General features: G+C 57.0%; 1 protein-coding gene across 3 annotated transcripts in view; it reads right to left on the bottom strand.

Annotated features, from left to right (window-relative positions):
• Positions 1–20,033, bottom strand: part of TBCD (tubulin folding cofactor D) — a 103,553-nt gene that overhangs the window by 8,750 nt on the left and 74,770 nt on the right. For all 3 annotated transcript variants that reach the window (XM_008155108.3, XM_054709580.1, XM_054709581.1), the window contains 15 exons: positions 19,399–19,479; positions 17,205–17,278; positions 15,716–15,833; positions 14,123–14,183; positions 12,929–12,951; positions 9,481–9,512; positions 8,794–8,856; positions 7,647–7,723; positions 6,168–6,249; positions 4,421–4,539; positions 3,997–4,085; positions 3,181–3,321; positions 1,266–1,349; positions 468–635; positions 258–396 (listed from right to left, as the gene is read on the bottom strand). In XM_008155108.3, coding sequence (XP_008153330.2) covers positions 258–396; positions 468–635; positions 1,266–1,349; positions 3,181–3,321; positions 3,997–4,085; positions 4,421–4,539; positions 6,168–6,249; positions 7,647–7,723; positions 8,794–8,856; positions 9,481–9,512; positions 12,929–12,951; positions 14,123–14,183; positions 15,716–15,833; positions 17,205–17,278; positions 19,399–19,479 — 1,351 coding nt within the window. The remainder of the gene's footprint in view (positions 1–257; positions 397–467; positions 636–1,265; positions 1,350–3,180; positions 3,322–3,996; positions 4,086–4,420; positions 4,540–6,167; positions 6,250–7,646; positions 7,724–8,793; positions 8,857–9,480; positions 9,513–12,928; positions 12,952–14,122; positions 14,184–15,715; positions 15,834–17,204; positions 17,279–19,398; positions 19,480–20,033) is intronic.

Raw genomic sequence — 20,033 nt, 5'->3', positions numbered from 1 at the left:
CTGCGGGTCGGGAACAGGAATTCGCCGCGATGTCCGGGCTCCTGAGCCCCCTCATCAGACGTGAGGGTTTCCCGAGCTGCCCTGGGGACCCTGCCCTGGGAGCCTGAGGCCAGGAAAGGAGCCGTTTCCCCCAGGGCAGCCCCGGCAGCGCACGTCCCAGCCCCAGCTCCCCACGGAGACGTGCTGCCCGGCTCCAGGACAGACGCCCACCCAGAGCCGCTCGGTTGGGAAAGAGGCCGGGCCGGACGCGTGCTCACCGTGGACTCGGTGAGGCCACCCACGGACACGGCCAGCCCCAGCAGCACGTGGTAGCGGTAGGCAGGCAGCCCCAGCAGCTGGGTGATGCGAGGGAAGGCCTGGGATGGCGCGGTCCAGTTGACAGCGGCGGCCTCGGACCTGTAAGAGAGCCACAAGTGGAGGGCCCTGCCCTGCCGCCCACCGCGCTCGGGCACCCGGACCCTCCATACCTGGGGAAGAGCTGTTCCAGTTCGGCCCGGTGGGGCACGTGGGGGACGGTGGGACCAGCTGGGCCGGCAGAGTGCAGCAGCGTCATGAACACGTGGGCAGCGTGCGCACGGAAGTGGTCTATCTTCTCGCTGGCCTGCTGGGCCAGGCAGCACATGACCCGCTGGCAGCTGCAAACCAAGAGCCCAGCGGTAGCGCAGCTCCAACCCGAGGGCGCCCGCGGAGCACTCGCGACACGGCTGCAGGTCAGCACGGGCCTTGCTCCCTGCCCACACGGCGGGGCCCCCACCACAGCTGATCTGACCCCAGAAGCCTAAAGGCCAGGTCTTGGGTAGAAGGCAGTGAGGACACTCAGGGCCCCAGGTGGGCAGCAGGTGGTGATGGGGCACAGGAAGGAGGCAGAAAAGACAGGGACGAGAAGGGGGGCACGGAGGAAAAGGGCAGGAGGAGGAAGGGGAGCGCGGGGCGAGGGCAGGTGGAGGCTCGGGAAACGGGATTGCCACAGACGCAGCCGCCCAGCTGAGGGGCATGGAGACTCCGCAGGTGAGGCGCCCAGGGGCAGCCCGTGTCCCGGGAACTGACAGTAGAGGGGACAGCCAGGCCCCTAGCCGGAGCAGGCACTTAGGTGCCAGGGCCCAAAGCCTGAGGAGTGGCCCCTGCCCTGGCCTCGCCCAGGAATGGCTATCCCCCTGCCGGCCTGAGCCCCGATAGAGGGGAGACCTGGGCATGAGCCCCGGGGTCAGGAGACGGGGTCAGGACAGACCCTCTCCAGGCACAGGTGGGTGCACGCCAACACTCACGTGGGAGCCTCGATCAGCTCTGGCTGGTCCCTCCCCAGGAGAAGTGTCAGGTCCATCAGACTGGTCATGGCGGCCTCTCGGACCCTGCAGGGACGAGGAGGGACGCGGAGGAGGAGGGGTGAGGAGGCCGCTCCCTAGCCTGGGGTGACCGTCAGCCACGAGCGGGAAGGGGCCTCTGAGGCCCTCAGCCTGAACGCGCTCAGCGGGAAGCGTCTGCGAGCAGCCCTCCTCTGAGAACGCTTCCTCCACGGCAGGCCCACCAGGACGTGCCCCGCAGACAGCGGGTCCCAGCTAGCGGGCACGGGTGCTCGCCACAAACAGCACTGGTGTTCCAAGAACTTTTAAAGGCAGAGCACACCCACTCTGCAGAGCTTCCTCCCAGCAGAACCTCTGAGGGCTCTGGCCTTCCCTGGGAGGACGCGCAGAGCAGCTCCTTCCTGCTGCCCAGGGCCTCCAGGCCAGGACGGCTCTGTCCACTCTGAGCACACCGTCCACAGCAGCTCCCAGGAAAGGAAACTAAACCGGTACCACCTGCCAAGTTGAGCTCACACCATGACTGGCCCAACTCCCGAGTGAAAGCACATTTTAAACTTGGGACCACGTGCACTGACCCAGGTCAGACACAGCTGGGCCACGGGATCCTGGATACAACAGCCCCCAGGCCTGGCACCCACCCTCCCACCACGCAGTGAGGGGGGCCCGTCGGGGAGGCAGCCTGTGCTGCTCAGGGTGAAGAGGGGGGCCCGGACGTGGGCCTCAGCCCAGGGGAGGCCTCAGGAGAGTGAGGTGCTGAGGGCAGGCACCGCGTGCTCAGAGGTGCAAGGCGGACGCAGAGGCTGACAGGAACGGGTGGCTCAGACGCCAGGGCGCAGCCACCGGCGAACTGCTACTCAGGACACATGATCTCTGGAGGCGCCAGGGAGCAGGCAGAGTGTGGGAGCAGGGAGGACCCCCATCTCTGTGGGCGCAGCACTCGCAGGGAAAGGCTGGGGGAGGGACATGGGGCCCCAACCAGCTCCTAACTGGTCAAGCATAGGTGAGGGTCCAACGTCCTGAAGTCAGCAGCTGGGGGACGTGTGAGCAGGAGGGCCAGGGCTGCAGACACAGGCCACGTCCTGGGGTGGAGGCAGGAGTGAGGGACGGCCCAGCTGCCGCTGAGCCCTCGGCGACCTGAACCCACCAGGGGGGCCTCACGTAAGGAACCTACCACCTATTCAAAGGAAAGTACACAACCCAAAGCCTCTGCCGTTCTGAACTCACAATTTCTGGATTTAGTTAAAAATTAAAAGGAATGTTAAACAACAAAGGAAGACCGCCCAGCCGGCGTAGCTCAGTGGCTGAGCATCAACCTATGAACCTGCAAGTCGCAAGTTCGATTCCTGGTCAGGACACAGGCCCGGGTTGCAGGCTCACCCCCCAGTGGGGGGCATGCAGGAGGCAGCCAATCAGTGGTTCTCTCTCATCATGGACGTTGCTCTTTCTCTCTCCCTCCCCCTTCCTCTCTGAAATCAATAAAAATATATTTAAAAAAGAAAGGCCAAGTGCTAAAGGGATGAGAGACGACAACAGAAACGGGCCCCCGGGTGCCAGGTGTTGGTGTAAGGGGCAGAGTCCTTAAAATAACCACGAGGAACACGCTGAAGAGAAAAAGGTGGAGACAATGAGAGACTTTCTACAAAGAATGAGAATCTCTGAAAACGGACCAAGCGCTAGAGAACTCAGACCTCCTCTCTGACTCTGCCCTGGCCCGAGGTCATCCTGTCACCCACACGCCCAGCATGCCTGGCCTCTGGGCACCAACGGGACCCTGGGGAGACCCTTCCTCCCCACTTCACTGTGTGCTGAGGGCAACCACAGCAGCAGCTGGAAGACCAGGGCCAGCCCACCGCCCTCTGGGGTGCGCAGGCCGCCTCACCACGCGCCCACGTCCCCGCGGCTGTCGGTGGTGTAGTCGCGCAGACAGTCCAGCAGCGTGCCGTAAATCTGGGACACGTTCCCTTTGCACACGACCTCATCCGGGGTCCCTTCTGCTCTCACACCGACAGTTTGGCAAATCCTGGAATAAAAACAGTTCATGTCCGTGAGTCCCGCCGACCCTTCCCATCTCTCACGTCCCTCCAGCCTGACGGGCTTCTCCTCACAGGACACGCTCAGAGCAGACTGGCACCTCCGAGGGAGGTTCCGGCCCAGAGGCTCCCTTCACGCTACCATCTCTGCTCCGGATCACGCTCTCTAGTGTCTACAGCTTAGAAGGCGAGCTGTGCCTGGGCCCTCCTGCCCTCTATCTGGGCAGAAAGGGGACAGCGTGCCATCAGGGCCTGGACAGCAGGTGGGCTCCGCCCAGCGTGTCCTCCGATGTGCTGGGGCGGGAGGAGGGGGCGGCGCGCCCGACGTGTACGTTGGTGACTGAGGACCAGACACCACTCGCACTGTCCTGTCCTCGTCCTTGGGGTTGCCCATCTCTAAAGTGGTCCCGTTTCCTGAGGTGATGGAGTGAGCACACCCTGGGCTTAACGTTCCCTAGAATTAGGACAGAACTGCGAGGAGCCCAAGTGGGAACTGTTCTTTCCAATCCTTCCACAAGAGAAGAAACTAGAAAATAAACAATAGCATCTGCCTCTGAGCAGACTCGTCACCGAGAAGGGGCTTCCAAAGGACCAGCTGTGACCATGCCCTCGGACGGGTCGCTGGCTCCTGAGAGCGCGGAGACCTGGGGAGGACGGGGACTCACCTGGCGATGGCCTTCACGGCATCCCGCCGGGACTCCGCGAAGCTCACGTCCTCCGAGGAAAGGGTGACGGCTCTCAACCCCGCCAGAACCTGAAAGGCAGTGACCCGTCACCACCACGAGATCAACGTACTTTCCCGCAAGTGGAGGCTCAGCCCTGGTGCTGCTGCCCGCCAGCGCGAGTGCCTGCCCGTCCCGGCCGGGACCCTGCCAGCTCGGTCCCGTGATCAGGCAGCAGCTCAGCTCCAAGTCAGGTGTTGTGTGTGGATCCGCCCCACGGTCAGGGTGCGAGTTCCAAGTCTGTCTGGGGGTGGACCCTAAGAGACACCGGGCAGGGACATGTGCCACCCCACACCCCGCATATGTATGGTCTCACACACGCCACCGTCTCGCACGGACCCCCCTTCCACGCTCAGCTCAGCCTCACCTGCTGGAGCCTGCCTCTCAGCAGGAAGCCTGGGAGGGCGCCCAAGGCCATCGCGAAGCCGCAGCGCGTCATCTCCTCCGGGCTCCGCAGTTCGGCGAGGTACTTCTCGACCAGCCCCTCTGGAAAGAAGCCACAGGGTGACCCACTGCGCCCAGGTTTCCTCCCTGCTCTTCACGGCGTTTCAGAAGCAGGAGCCGAACGGCGTCCAGAGAGAGGAGGAGGAACGACTCAGGCCCCGGAAGCAGGTGTGTTTTCAAAGGGGAGTCCATCGGAGAGATTTACAGAAACTTCATTGGGTGGTTTTAAGGTTTTCATGAGCAAAGTAAACCCAAGAGGGTGTTGAGAATGGTCCACAGTCGTGATGCCCCTTGTTCACTCACTAAGAACACAAATGCTCCCTGTGAGACAGCGTCTTCCTCAAATGAGGGCACACGCCCTGGCCGGCGGCTCCGCTGGCTGGAGCATCGTCCCAGACACCAGCAGGTGGCGGGTTGATTCCCAGTCAGGGCACATGCCCGGGTTGCGGGCTCGATCCCCAGGAGGGATGTGCAGGAGGCAGCCAATTGATGATTCTCTCTCATCATGGATGTTTCGATCTTTCTCTCCCTCTCCCTTCCTCTCTGAAGTCAATAAAAATGTATTTGAAAAATAAAGTAAAGTTCCACTTGTTCATGCACTACACTGACACCTGTGGTGGGACTTACAGGAGACACCGGTGACATGAAGAAACCACCTCCCTTCCCCCTTTCAATCCACATGCGTTTCCAAGGCTCACTTCTGAATATTCTTTCTTTCTCTATTCAGAACGGTGTGATATGGTACATTTTTCTTAGGCAAAAAGCAAAACTTGATCTTATCCCAATTTTAAAAATAGACTAAATACAAAACATTATTGTCTCTTTAAGTTAAACTGCCCGTAGAAAAGGGACCTAGTAAAAAACTATTAATTTGGGAAGTCTGACTTATGTACACGTTAACAACCTCAAACAGTGTTTCCCATGCCCGTGAGGGGCTGCACTGTGCCCCACAGAACAGCGGGGGATGCCACAGGCAACATGGCATGTGATCGTATCCTAGGGACGGCCTTGGCGAGGTGTCGGGGCTCTGCGGCGTGGAGGGTTGTGGGAAACACGCCGGAGCCGGGCTGAGTGGCGAGGCAGCAGCAGGCTCGCTGTCCCCACCAAGAGGAAGGACATGGGCTGGGAAAAGGCTGTGGCAGCGCCGATGGGAATTCTAAAAACACAGTTTACCATAAAACAGAAAGCCAATGAAGGCCCAGGAGAAAGCATGGAACCAGCAGGACGTGGAGACAGTGCAAGCGGATGGTCAGAGCCGCAGACCCCGGAAGAAGCATCCGACAAGGTGGCAGCGATAGTGACAATGGAGACGGTGAACCCAATGAAGGGGGAAGGCAGGTCTACCCAGAAGACAGGGAAGCGGCCCCCTACACAGAACGGGAGCCTCCAGAGCTCAAAGCGGGAAGCGCTGCTGAGACAAGAGCTGACTCCAGGCGCTGAACAGGAGCGTCGTGTTCCAGGGAAGCTCACAGGGGAAAGCCGACACCGAGACGTCCGAGCGGGAGAGAGCCTCCTGTGCAGCCCGCCAGCCTGGGGCGGGAGAGTGGGCGGGCCCCGGAGGCGCCAATGCCCACCGCGTCCCTGCTAACCTCCGTGTGCACGCTGCGGCGGGAGGGAGGGAGCCTCCCGCCACGCCCCGGAGGGCCCGAGGGTCAGCAGCAGCCACTCACCCTGCCCAGCCGAGTCCGCCTTCCCGGGCTCCTCCGTGTAGTACTCGCTGCAGAGAGCAGCCAGGGCCGAGACAGCTGCTTCCTGAAACCAAGCAGGACACGAGCGCCTCAGCCTCCCGGGACCCAGGGGAGCGGCCGGGCGGCTCTGCAGTCAGACACGGAATAAATTTCATCTTCCTTCCAGCACGACTGCGTGTCGTCATCTGTCAGGTAGTTAAAACTTGAACGTTTTTTGCAAATAATAAACTGAATAGAAAACTTGATTATTTCTTCCAAACAATGCAAACTCCATGTCTTACCATACGAACAGTTAATAACAGAATGGGCACTTTTCTTTCCCAGCAGAGGTAATGAAGGAAGAGGTGTGTGCCATACACCCGGGTGTGACGTGGGCCAGGACTCTGAGCAGGCTGTGTAGGGCCTTGTTCAGAGAGGACTTGGGGGTCCAGGGGCCCTGGGAACAGGAAGGGGCCCCTCAGCAGCACTGATCCCCAGGCAGAGCCACACAGAGCGGGAGGGAGGGAGAGAGGAAGGAAGGGAGGGGGAAAGAGGGAGGGAGGAGGGAGAACACGGAGGTGACAGGGACTCGCAGGTCCGCTCCTTGAACACCTGGTTACAGAGGGACCTGCAAAGAGCAAACACTAGATTCCTATGTCCCTTCCACTCTCCAGATCGGGCGCAAGGCCACAGAGCAGCCCAGGAAAGAGCTGCTGAGGCCGGGCAGGAGGGGCCATGAGCGCGGGGAGGGAGCTCAGAACGAGGTGTCAGTGGTACCAGCCAGGGCAGCAGACTGCACCGGGGTCAGTGTTTTGTGAATCAGTTATGGATGTTTTAAAAGGAAAGTTGGCGGCACTGATCCTGAGGCGCTCAAATTCAACTAGTAAAACGGTGCTTAAATTCTACAGAATGACAGTTCCTTTTAAAAAGGACGCTGAAGAAGCCTTCTATAACCCAGCAGAAACGCTGATACACAGGAGAGAAGTACACCCTCATTTCCTCATCCTCAACACGAAGCAAGTCCCTCCCAGTGCCCTGGTGATGGTCGCTGGCGGGGAAAGAACAGCTCTGTGCCCCACGCCCACCGGGCCCCGAGGGGACACACTCCTTCCGAAACGCCAACGCGGTGGCGACTGTGGCTGCACTCGTCATCTGCACGTAAGCACCACACACGCAGCTTCCACCCCTCAAATCCGGCAACGCCAGAGTCACTATCGACGTGCGGGAAAGCGCTCAGGGGAACAGGATCGAACCAGAAGCAGGAATTTAAAAGTTGCGTGTTTTGGTCACCAAGAGCTGAATTCGTTTTCCTGATTACATGTTACACAGACAATACCATCCCGAAGTCCAAACAAAATTGTGGCTTCAGTTACCCCATTAGTGTATAAAAGGGACCCATAATGCCGTCTTTTGAAACAAACACTAAAAAAGTCATGTCGTTCTCGATACAGCGCAGCCACTGGGAAACCGTGCTCCCCGCACCTTGATCTGTTGCCTGGAATGACTGGACACATGGTGGAGGTTTCGCAAGGTGTCACTTATCAGCCACTGCCAACCATCTGTCACAGAAACAGAGAAGACCATTCCCCGAGTTAGGAACAGTCAGGTGAAACTCAAGTCGACCACACAGTCTTCCACCCGTAAAGCCAAGTAGATGCACAGGTGAGTGTGGAGAAAATCTAAAGTGGACCTTCTCCAGGTGGTACGATCCGAAGGCCCTCGGTTCACAGGGGAAAAGTCTCCTTTGCTGCTGAAATGCTAAAACTCTTACCATGGGAACATTTTATTTTGTTTTGTTGATCATCACCCAAGGATATTTTTTCCAACAATTTTTAGAGAGTAGAAGGGAGGGGGAGAGACAGAGAGAAACATCGATGTGAGAGAGACACATCCATTGGTTGCCTCCTGCACGCACCCCAACCAGGAGGGCGGAGCACGTGCCCTTTGGCAGAAATCAGACCCAGGACCCTCAGTCTGAGGGCTGACACTCTATCCACTGAGCCAAACCTGGAAATGTTTGTTCTTTTATTACACCTACAAACTTCAGGTGGTCTTTTCCCGTACCTCTCCCCAACCAACCCCACTCCCGCCCCCCGCAACCCCCTCCCCCAAATAAAAACCCAAAGATTCCACTCCATTAGATCCACCATCTGGAATGCCGAACCTCCACGTTCTCCGGAGGCTGCAGAGCCACGGCAGCACGGCGCAGCCCTCCTCGCTGCCTGTCCACACAACCAGAGAAGTCCCTGCTTGCTGGAGAGGACGGCTGCCAAGGGCACTGGACCTGCACAGGGGCCTGGCCGCTGCCCCCCGCCCCCCGAGAGCAGGTTCTCCCACATCCTGCCCCAGAGGCCTTGGCTCTGCTGCCACCTCCCCTGGTCCTGCGAGGGCCTGCGCCACGCCAGGGCTCTGAGGAAGGAGGGTGTCTCGGAGGAGAAGGGAAGGCCTGTTTTTTGAGGGTGTGTGGCTGATGCCCATCATTTACAACTGGCTCTGGCAGCAGTTTCAAAGCCAGGAGCTCCACCATCAGGAAACGACCCCTAACCTCACAGGCTCATCTTTACTTTTCACGTGGAGCATTTCTGGAAGAAAAGGCTGCAAGGCGAGTCATGGAAGAAAAAGCACTTACCGATAACGGCGTCACCCTTGAAGGGCATCTTGGAAAGGGACAGGTTTTCTATTAAAACGCACACTAGGAGGAGAAAGGGTAAACGCATGGAGGGCACGTCTGTCCCATCAGGACTGTGAGCCCCACCCGCCCGCCTGCCCACCCGCCCTCTCCTGGGTGAGGGACTCTCCAGGACCTGAGCGCAGGGCACGGCCAGAACTGACCAGGCACCTACTCAAGCCCACCAGACAAGTGGATGAGCCTGGGTTTTCTAGGTTTAGTTAAAAATGCATCAGAAAATCTAGGCATGTCGGCATCATTTGAGTTCCTTGCACAGTTTAAATATAGTCTGAAAAATTATTCCTTGCTCTACAGTTAACTTAAATGTTGCTGAAGAGGCTAAGAGAGCAACACTCGGTCCCTCACCACCATCCCTTCCTGAAAGCCATACCATGCCCCTCTCCCATGCCATCCTGGCCGCTGCCATTGGGAAACCCTGTTCCCCGCACCTTGACCTGTTGTCTGGAATAACTGGACACATGGTGGAGTCAAGTGAACCCCAGCAGCGGGCCAGGCCCAGAGTCCTGGGGAAGGGCACGCTCACGCCACGGTATTGAGAGGCAAACGCCCTTCGGACTCTCCCCACCCCACCCCACGCGGGATGAGAGGGTGCAACCCACAATCTGCAGCCTCCCTTGCTCAGCCTACCTGCTTGTCGCATGAGCTCTCCTCCGAGACCCCTGGAAATTAATACAAAAAGAGTTAAAGTGTCTTATTATACAAAACACATAAAACATCCTCACCAATAACAGGGACCAGTCAGGCTGCAAGCATTATGCAGATGTTACCTCACAGCATCTGCTAGGGCCAGGAGGAGCTACTCGGGGGCGAGAGCACTTGGAGGTTTTTATGTGCCAGCAACTGCTCGATGCTCACACACCTCATTTCAGTTGGTTTTTATGTGAAGCCTCTGCATCGAGTAGGTTCCCTGTAACTCCCGTCCTTGTATCGTTTGGCAAGACCTACACTCAAGAGCGATGTTCTTGTTTTCTAACTGAATGTCTCCCAGGGGCAGTGGACAGTCAGCATCACCGAACATCCCTTTACTCGTAAGACGCTACCTTTTCACAGGAAGAAATGGGAAGAGGTCCTGGCACGGTCTCGCAGTGTCCCCCATCCTAACGGGGTTCCTCGGACTTGTCGTTTTCTCTGGACACTCTAGTCCTTCCTGGCATCAATTACATCAACAATCACACAGAACAAATCCCAAACACTGTTCAACTCTCACTTTGTAAAAACCAGAGGAATTTAATGCCTGGCCAGTTTGGTTCAGTGGATAGAGCATCGGCTCTCGGACTAAGGGTCCCGGGTTTGATTCCGGTCAAGGGCATGTACCTTCGTTGCAGACTGGATCCCCGGTCCCTGGTCAGGGGTGCATGTGGGAGGCAACCAATCCATGTGTCTCTCTCACATCGATGTTTCTCTCTGTCTCTCCCCCTCCCGTCCACTCTCTCCAAAAACACCCTCGGGTGAGGATGAACAAACAAACAAGCAACGACAGGAACCTCAGACGCCAGGAAGGTGCCGTCACCCAGCCCAGGAAGCATCCACCTGCCTTCCGTGCGAACAAAACCCGGGAGGAGAGCCCTGCCTGCCCTGCCGGCTCTCAGTCACATGGAGTCGATGTCTACGGCTGACAGCGGGAAACGGGGAACATGAACGGAAGAAACCCTCGCGGAGACAGAACATCATTTCACCAGACTTTGGCTTCTGGCCCAGACAGAGTAACAGGACCCAGATCTGCCTCCGCCTTAAATGTTAGAGACGTGGATGGAGCAGATGAAACTGTTTCAGAGGCTGGAAAACGGAGGTGCGGGAAGAGGGACGCCGGGCGCAGCTGGGAACACCCAGCTCAGCAAGTGCAGCGCCAACTCCAAGGGGGGGGGGGGTCCCAGTGTGAGCAGAAAGGGTCCCCGTCCTTCACCTGAAGCTCAGGGACAATCGTTACCACTCAGACAGCGGTCATGGCGGGGGTGACATCCTGCCTGCAGCTCCCGGACAAAGGTCAGCTTCACCTCAAGTGAGCCTACGGCCTTTGCGTCTGCGATAACAACCTCTGGGACGTCAGAGGAATCTCCTGTTTCAGAGCCCGCGGGGCCCGCCCAGAGCACGAGACTGCAGAACCCCTCGCTGCTATCTCTGTGCCGTAAGGTCATCAGCTACCCGGTACCTGCGCTGATGTGAGAGAATGTCTCGCCGTTTTACTCTTATCCAACTCCAGAGACTTCCCTGCTCGGCTCGCTCCCGTTCCCCTCATTCACCAGCGGATGTCGTGTGACCCTACCTCCATCTCCCCCTCTGATTCCAATGGACCCGAGAAGCTGCAAAACTACCTTCTCCACTGCATTTTCTCAATCTGGTGAGATTTTGCTTCCCAGAAACTGTCATCAGTTTGGCTCCAATAAACTCATAAAAATTCTCTACAGGTTTGGACATTCCTGGTGTCGACACCCGCATGGGGAGGGGCCCGGTCTGAGCCCTGCACAGGCCCAGGCTCTCGGGAAAGCTGGAGGTGGGAAGAGACGCCAAGAACAGAGAGGCTGACGTGCACGGCCCTGCACCAAAGGGTCACAGGTTCAATCCCTGGCCCTTCTCAGGGCACGTGTGGGAGGCAATCGATCGACGTGTCTCTCATATTCATCCCTCCCTCCTTCCCTCCCTCCCTTCCTCCTTCTCCCTCTCTGCCTCTCTCTCTCTCTCTGCCCCTCTCTCTCTCTCCTCTTCTTCCCTCCCCCTCCCTTCACTCTTTCTGAAAATCAATGGAGAAAACACCCTTGGCTGAAGGTTAACGACAACAACAAAAAAAGCCACTAAGAATGCCCTGGCTGGTGTGGCTCAGCTGGGCATCGTTCCATGCACTGAAAGGTTGCTGGTTCGACTCTGCTCAGGGCACATGCCAGGGTTGTGGGCTCAATCCCTGGTAGGCGTGCAGGAGGCAGCCAATTGATGTTTCACTCTCACATCGATGAATCTCTCTCTCTCTCTCCCTTCCTCTCTCTCTCTGTTAAAAAAAAAAAAAAAGCCCTACCCGGTTTGGCTCAGTGGATAGAGCGTCGGCCTGCGGACTGAAGGGTCCCAGGTTCGATTCCGGTCAAGGGCATGTACCTTGGTTGCGGGCACATCCCCAGTAGGGGATGTGCAGGAAGCAGCTGATTGATGTTTCTCTCTCATCGATGTTTCCAACTCTCTATCCCTCTCCTTTCCTCTCTGTAAAAAATCAATAAAATAAAAATCAATAAAATTAAAGCCACTAAGAAAAATAAATAGGCGAACCACAGACAGGGAGAAAATGCTGGGAAATCTTCTATGTCTACAAAGAGCTCACCCAGAGTATGGGAGATGCTGACAGCTCAGTAAGGAGGAGGCAGATCGTGAGATTATTTTAACGAGCAAAAAACCTGAACAGTCTCTTCTCAGAAGACAGGAGACGTGAAGGCGCCTGGTCCCCGGGAACCGCACGCACACCCCACGGGGCTGGCTCCGGTCAAGGAGGCCCAGCCAATGAGGATGCGGAGCAGCTCTCCACCGCAGGAGGAAAAGGTCACAGCCGCTTCGGGAAGGCCTCCGTGTCTTAGACGCAGAGAGGAACAGCCCAACGCCATCACCTGAGAGCAGGTGAGCACAGCACCGAGGACCACAGCACCGAGGACCACAGCACCCACAGGGGTGCCTGCACTGGGCGCCACACGTCACCGAGACACTGCCCTGAGGACACAGGCCCAAGACTTGGCAGAACAAGTTCAGAAAAGACTGCCCCGGTGCCGGAGAGCAGACGGCAGGCGCGGATGGGAGGAGGAAGTGTCAGGGACGTTGCCTTATTGGGGCCACAGCCGCACGACCCTCTACGGCCTCCAAACCCGTCAGAGTCCACACTGCAACCAGCAAGCGTCAAGTACACCTCCACACGCTTAGAAGACCAACAGGTCAGACCTCTCAGTTCTTAACGGGAATCTGTGACACATTCAAATAAATGAGCACGAGAGACCCCGCAGGGCGGCCGGACAGGAGTCCCACTCAGCGCTGAGGGGTTAGCAGACCAAGCAGTGCGCTCACTCAGCAAGACAAAACGTAAGAATCTCGGGTTTGTAAAGCTTACCTGTATAACTGACGATCATAAAGCTAAAATTAAAAAACAAAGTTCTTTAGTGAGATAGGTTATTTGGGTTTTTAAAGTAGGTAAGTCCTATTAACAGTGAGAAAGCAGGGACGGAGCCCACTCGCTCTCTGCAAGCACCTCCCTCAGCCTCCTGCTCCTGTTCTCTCGTTTAATCCTCAGGACAGCCTCACTTGGGAGGGAAACCAGGGCACGGAGAGGGTGGCCAGACGTGAGGGTCCAGGACTGACTGAGCCGTGACCACCCCCTTAGACGGCCTCTTGGGCAGAAAACAAAGACGGCCAACCAGGGATTCTGAGGCTCTTTCCTCCAAAGCCCCTGGAAGCACCTCCCCTCGGCTGCAGGGACCGAGTGCTCACACGGCCCTTAATTCCCCAGAACTCCAGGGAGGGAGGGTCCACCCACACTCTACAGGACGAGGGGGCCAGCTGCGTGGCCCCCGTCTGAGTCTCTGAGCTGCCAGCACCACCGGCTCTCAGGCGCTCACACTGTCCTGACAGCAGGAGGTAAACGGCCAGACTCCATTGTAGAGTGAGAACTGTAAGTAAAAAGACCAATGGCTTAGCCAGATCATACAGCAAGCTCGTGGCACAAACAGCTAAGAGGCTAAGACCCAGTGTGCGTTATTACATAAAAAATACGGAAGTCTAACTAGGGCCACAAACAGTGAAGCATCCAATGCCTCCTCCTGACTTGGGGTTGTCCTAGAACATTGAGACCGTAGCTCATGGATTCCCTCTTTTGAATCACAGGAGCCTCTGAGAAGCTGAAAACTCAGAAATCCCACAGCCCTTCCCCCCGGAGAGTGTGCCACACTCGGGTGTAACCTCAGACTCAGGACGCCCGCCACGCAGGCACACGGAATCCAAGTCCTTCGTGCTGCCTGGCGTCTGTGAGAACAGGCCGCGACCCAGACAGGAGGGGGAGTGAGGCCTGAGAGCCACCTGCCCTGCCAGCCTGCACCTGGGACTCTGCCACACGGGAAGCGATGCTCTTCCCTCCCCGCGGCCCCGAGGAGCTGGCCTAGAGAGGAGAACTGCCCCCGGCTGACAGGCCAGGCCCGCACTGCCCAGGGCTGAGCCTCGCAGGGAGCTTCCGGTCCAGGCAGACCCCAGCCTGCGAACTGGCTGAGGGTGGAGAGAGCTTGAGATCAGGCGGACACCCTCACCCACGGACCTGCTGGTGAATCTGCTTCAGGCCCTGCACCACCGTCTCGTCCAGGTAGTCTGCGACCGGCCTGCAGGAGTTCAAACACAGCAGTGAGACCCCGAGCATCACGGGCCCCGGGCTCAGAGAAACCTACATCACGCTTCACCCGCCCCCCAAACACCTGCAGAAGGAGCCCCCTAAAGCAACACCCACTCCAGGGTGGCCACAGGGACCACCTCGGGCAAGCCGGGACCCGGGTGCAGCTTGCTGACCACAGACAGGCCCCACAGAAGGGGAGCCAGGCTCACAGCTGCCGGTGTGACGCTTGGAGAGGAGAGACCGGCTAAGGTGTGGGGCCAGCCAGGCAGGAGCCCAGCACAGCCTCACTGCCGTCCAAAGGCTGCTCGAGAGGCTGCCCGTGACCGGAGTCCGGAACCTGAGGTTCAGGAGGGTTCCCACTATTCCCTGATGCCAAACGGTGACTGTGCCCAAACTGTGCCAGCCACTCGATCTCTGCGGATACCTGGCTGTCCGCTGGGGTCTGGTGGAGAAGACCATGGGCTAACCCACCAGAAACCTGGGTGTGCCTTCAGACCCTCCCTGGTGGGTGACACCTGCACCCTCACAGCCAGAATTGGGGGATCAGGCTCCTGTGTGGCTGCCCAGCCCTCAGCCCGCAGGCACCACGCCCCCCCTCCCGCCGTGGCCGCCCCTCAGGGAGCTGGTGGTGAGCTGAGCTGGGCGGTGAGAGACTGCCAACCCTCCCGGCCCTCCGGTCAGGAGAAAGGTGAGCTCTGTCTCCTGCTATCATTCTGTCCCCAGAACCACCTACTGACGTGACACAACCTAAGACAGTTTTTCTCAAACTGGAGGCTGAGGACCAGGTTACAGCGTCCTGTGTGGTGGCTCTGGCTTCTGAGGAAAGGTGGTTGGAAAGAAAGGAAAGCAAAGCCAAGTGGCTGCTTCCCCAACGTTCCCGCTGCCTCCTCACCGTTCACACCCACTTCCCCACGAGAAGCTCCCGGGGAAACTGTTAGCCCCGTGCTCTGGGATTCCAGGTTGCTAAGAGTGACAAACGATGGAGAGTACGGAATGCAGGAGCCACTCAGCACCGTCTCCAAAAACCCCCCTGCTTTTATAACTAACCTACTTCCCCAAGAGTGAGGTGACTGAGGACACAGCCCCGCGCAGCCCTCACCCACTGAGGACCCTGCGTGTCCACCGAGGCCGAGGCCGAGGCCGACCCGCCCTTCAGGAAGAGGACTCGCCGAGGGCACGGAGGCGTTTCCCCGCGGGCGCGCACTGTGAGTAGGATGCCGCCGCGCACGCGGGACCTACATGGGGGTGACGTAGCTGGGACGTAGCTGGGAAACCCAAACGCTCGGGGTCAGGACCCGAGCTCTGCCGTCTGCCTGTTCATAACACTTGTAGCCGCCAGTGGCCCATCTGGCCACACGCTCGCGGCTCCCGTCACAGGCCGTAATCATCAGAGGGAGGACCACCGACCGACGTCATCAAATAAAATGTGAAGACGCTGCCCCACGGGCACATGGAACACAAATGAAGTGACGTGTCCCGGCTCTCGACCACGTGCTTCGGCGGGAGGAGGGCTTCTCCTACCTGTCCTCCTGCACTGCCAGTCGGTACAGGCTGTGGGCGACCTCTGCACAGGTGAGCACAGCTCCATGCCGCGTGTGCAGGTCCGTACTCCGCGTCATCGACAGCAGGCGTGGGAAAACTGCAAAGGACGGGCAGGAGACGGGCTCACGGGGCGTGCAGACCCAGGGAGTCAGGATACAGAGGGAGGAAGGCAGCTGCTGCCCGTCCTGTCAGGACGGTTATCACACCAGAGCTCAAGCTGAGGGAGCAACAGGCAGGCCCCGGCGCCCCGGCCAGTGAGCAGGGCCACGGCCGAGGAGACGCCTCTCCGCCCCCAAGCAGCACGGCTTCCCAGGCTCCGTGGGCACAGGTGGCTGGCATGGGGCGAGGTCTCTCCTGAGCGAAGTGGCCAGCAGGGCTCTGCCTGGGCAGAGCAGGACAGGGCCGAGCTGCAGGACCTCCACGACCCACGGCGCTGCTCAGGGCAGAGGAGCGTCCAGGGCTCTTGTGCTCCGGGCACAGAAAGCAGAGCCCCACCAGCCCTCGGAGCCTCACGTCCCTGAAGGCACAAGTGCAGCGGGAACCGCCGACGGCGTCCAAGCCGAGAGCTCCCACGCAGCAGCGGATAGCGTCAGGGTTTGAGGTCAGGGAAACCCCTTATGCCAGGGCCATTAGGACTCCTGAACTGGGAAGAAACTATATGGGAAGATCATGGTTCAGGTCCTCCCACAGATCGTCAATGACAGGTGAGGGCGCACCATGCAAGGTTCCTGTTTAAGGAACAGACGACGAGGCTGAAAGGGCCCTCAGAACTACGGGCTCCCAGAATGTGTAACCGCACACACACGTAAAATCAGCCCCACGGTCCCACCACTATTCCTCTAACAAATGTCGGTGGAAATAAGTGTAATGTCAAGCAATGTGTGTATGGTCCTCACACTGAAATCGGATGCTTCTTTATTCCCAGTAGAAAAGACGAGATGGACTCCTGGGTTCTCCCCTAACGACAGTGGAGGGGGATGGATCCGGCAGGACAGCCGGGAGTGGGCCCTGCGCTCCTGAGCGTCAGCGCACGGCACGGCAGGCTGCTCCCATGGCCTGAGCACCCAGGAGGCAGCTCGTTCTTTAAAAAGTTGACTACATGGTCAATCATTCACTTACTGTTTTGTCTTTTAAAAGCGACTTCTGAAGTACGCATGACATACAGGATTCCATCAATTCCCCGCTGCGACCGGCACCCACGCAGGGGCCCCGCCTGGGAGCTCCCAGTGGACACACCACAGCAACCCGCAGCACCCGTCCTTGGAGACGGAGGCAGTAGTTTGTGTTCTGTCCAGTGATTCTCAGCAAAGGAGAAACACATTATTTTCAGCTCCTCCAGGCCTTAAAACCAGTAGGGTGGCCCGTCCTCGGCTTTCTGTTACCGTGCATGCGTGCGCGTGTGTGTGCATGTGTGTGCGCACGCGCGTGGGGGGGGGGGGCACCCACAGGATGGCTAGAGCTCACTTACCCTGAGCAGCACTGTACTCGGGTGCCTGCTGGACCAGGTTATGCAGCGCCTTTGCTGACAGCTCTCTGATGACCCTGGGGGCCAAGTGGGACAGAAAAATTGTTAGGTCCTTTCTTTGATGATTCTAGCTTTATTCAACTCAGGAAAAGAGAGACAGTCTACATGAGTCAACTGGCCACTGAGCAAAACCACTACTGAAAATCAATACCCAAAGAGCAACCTGACTGAGAGCGCTTCCCCAAGGAAGCACCGAAACGCAGGCCATCTCCGGGCACAGCTGCCACCTCCAAGTGCTGGGTGGCAAAGCGTCCCTACCTCCCACACCCCCACGGACTCAGAAGATGGGAAGAACCCTGAGAGGACCTGAAACTATGAGCTTTTGGAAGAAAACAGAGGAGAAAGTTTCGTAATGTTAGATTTAGCAATGATTTCTTGGGTATGACACCAGAAGCATAGGCAACAAAAGTAAAAAAAAAAATAGGTAAGTTGATAATAGATAGATTGGACTACATCAAATTTTAAACTACTGACTGCATCAAAGGAAGCAATCAGTAGAGTGAAAGGCAGCATATGGAGCAGGAGAAAACATCTGCAAATCATGTGTCTGATAAGGGCTGACGTCTAGAATATAGAAAGAACTCCTACAACTCAACAGCAAATGATTAACTGCATTTGGAGATACTTCTCCAAAGATGAACTACAAACAGCCAACAAGCATATGAAAAAACTAGAGGCACGGTGCATGAAAATTCATGCACTGGACGGGGCGGGGGGGGGGGGGTCCCTCAGTCCACAGTCCGGGAACCCCCAGGGGTGGGAGGTGACCCGGCGATCAGGGGAAGACGACGCCCCATAACACCTCTGCTGCTACCACTGCCAGCAGCGCAAGCCTTGGCCGGCCCTGGTTACCTGAGCCTCAGGCAGGCCCTGGGCAGCTGGGCAGCCACCATCTGAGGCTTGCCTGCACCTCGGTCTGGCCCTGGGCTGCTGGGGGGCTGAGGAGACTGGGGGACTCTGGAGGCAGGTGCGCAACAAGGCCGGGCCCAGCCTGGCCTTACCGCGCCTGCCGCCCCAGCGCCGCCATCTTGTGGCTGTGGGTGCTGCCATGTTTGAGGGCGGGGCAGTCAATTAGCATATTCCCTCCTTATTGGCTGTGGGCGTCACCATCTTTGTGACAGTGTGAGGGTCAATTAGCATATTCCCTCTTTATTAGATAGGCTGTTCAACATCAATAATCATTGGGTAAACCACAATAAAATATCACTTCATACCCAGAAAGAGAAAAAACAAAACAAAACAAAAAAAAAACATAAAAAAGGTCCTGGTGTGGATTTGGGGAAATTACAACCTTGTAGATTGCCAGTGGAAATGTAAGATGATGCAGACACTAGGAAAACCAGCATGGTTTTTGAGGTTTCTAAAATATTAAAAATAGAATTACTGTATGATACAGCAATTCTACTTCTGGATATATACTCAAAAAAAACTGAAAAACAGGGACTTAAAAAAATATTTGGACACTCTTGTTCATAGCAGCATGATTCACAACAGACAAGAAATAGAAGCAAGTTAAGAGTCGGTCGATGAATAGATGGAAAAAGAAAATGTGGTATGTCCAACAATGGTATATCACTCAGCCTTAAGAAGGAAGGACATTCTGGCACCTGCTACAACATGGATGGACCTTGAGGACATGGTGCTCAGTGAAATCAGCCAGTCACAAAGGGACGAATACTGTGTGGTTCCATATGAGGCCCCTAGACAGTCAGATGCATCGAGACAAAAAGGAGGATGGCGGGTGCCAGGGCTGGAGGACGGGGAAGGGGAGTCATTGTTTAATGGGGATGGAGTTTTAGTTTTGCAAGATGAAAAGTTCTGGGGATCGTTTGCACAAGGTGGATGTGCTTAACACTACTGAACTGTACCCTGAAAATGGTCCAGATGACAAGTGGACCAATACCTCTTAAAAACACACGCTATAACAGGATCACAGAATACCTGTTCTGATAAAGGTATAGCACTAAAGAGTGTCTGTAAGGAACTCTGCAAGGGTCAAATCACTATGAAATACCCGAACCTAATGTAATAGTGTAAGTCAGGTGTACTTCAATAAAAAATAAGTAAGAAAAATAAAATATGGTTCACAAAAGAACTCTGAGGCTCCCATCACCTAAACGCAGAACCCAACACGTACCCATCCCAGTGGCTGATCTTCATGGTGAGCAGGTGGTCTATCATCGGCCGTGTGTACTCAGGGAAGCCGGCAATGAACATGCTGAAAAGACAACAGCTTTTTGATGAGCACTTAGCTGCTCCCACCTTGTGCACGTGCGCCCACTCGGCGTGGGTGGAAATAGGGCAGTCAATACACCTAAACATGGGAAAGGACCACATCTCAGAGGACGTAAGAAACCGGAGACAACAGGACCTTGGGATGGAACCGGGAGGCTGGAAAGAGAGGTGAGACAGACGCGAACACTCCTGCACCTTCTGAATTGACAAGCACATGTATCGCCTTCCCCCCAAAATGCACTTTTACACTTCCTGCCTCTAACACAGCCCATCGCTTACACAGATGGAACCTGCCATGTCACCCCACCCACCGTGGACTTGGTCATCATCACCCACGTGTGACAATGCAGCTGAGAGACAAAGTGAATGGCACAGAAAACCCAGGGGAAACACAATTTCACACGGGTCCTTTGTGGGCACACGTGTGTGCATGCCGGGATGAACACGAGTGCCAGGCGGGCATGCTTTTGCCATGGTGTGAGGTCGAGGAAGAAAGTGTGCCCGGACTGAGAGAAAGGAAAGCAGAAGCTGCTTCCG

The sequence above is a fragment of the Eptesicus fuscus genome, chromosome 20 (genome assembly GCF_027574615.1).
Source record: "Eptesicus fuscus isolate TK198812 chromosome 20, DD_ASM_mEF_20220401, whole genome shotgun sequence".
Lineage (NCBI taxonomy): Eukaryota > Metazoa > Chordata > Mammalia > Chiroptera > Vespertilionidae > Eptesicus > Eptesicus fuscus.
Note: the sequence above shows the minus strand (reverse complement) of the source record. Positions and strands in the feature narration are given on the sequence as shown.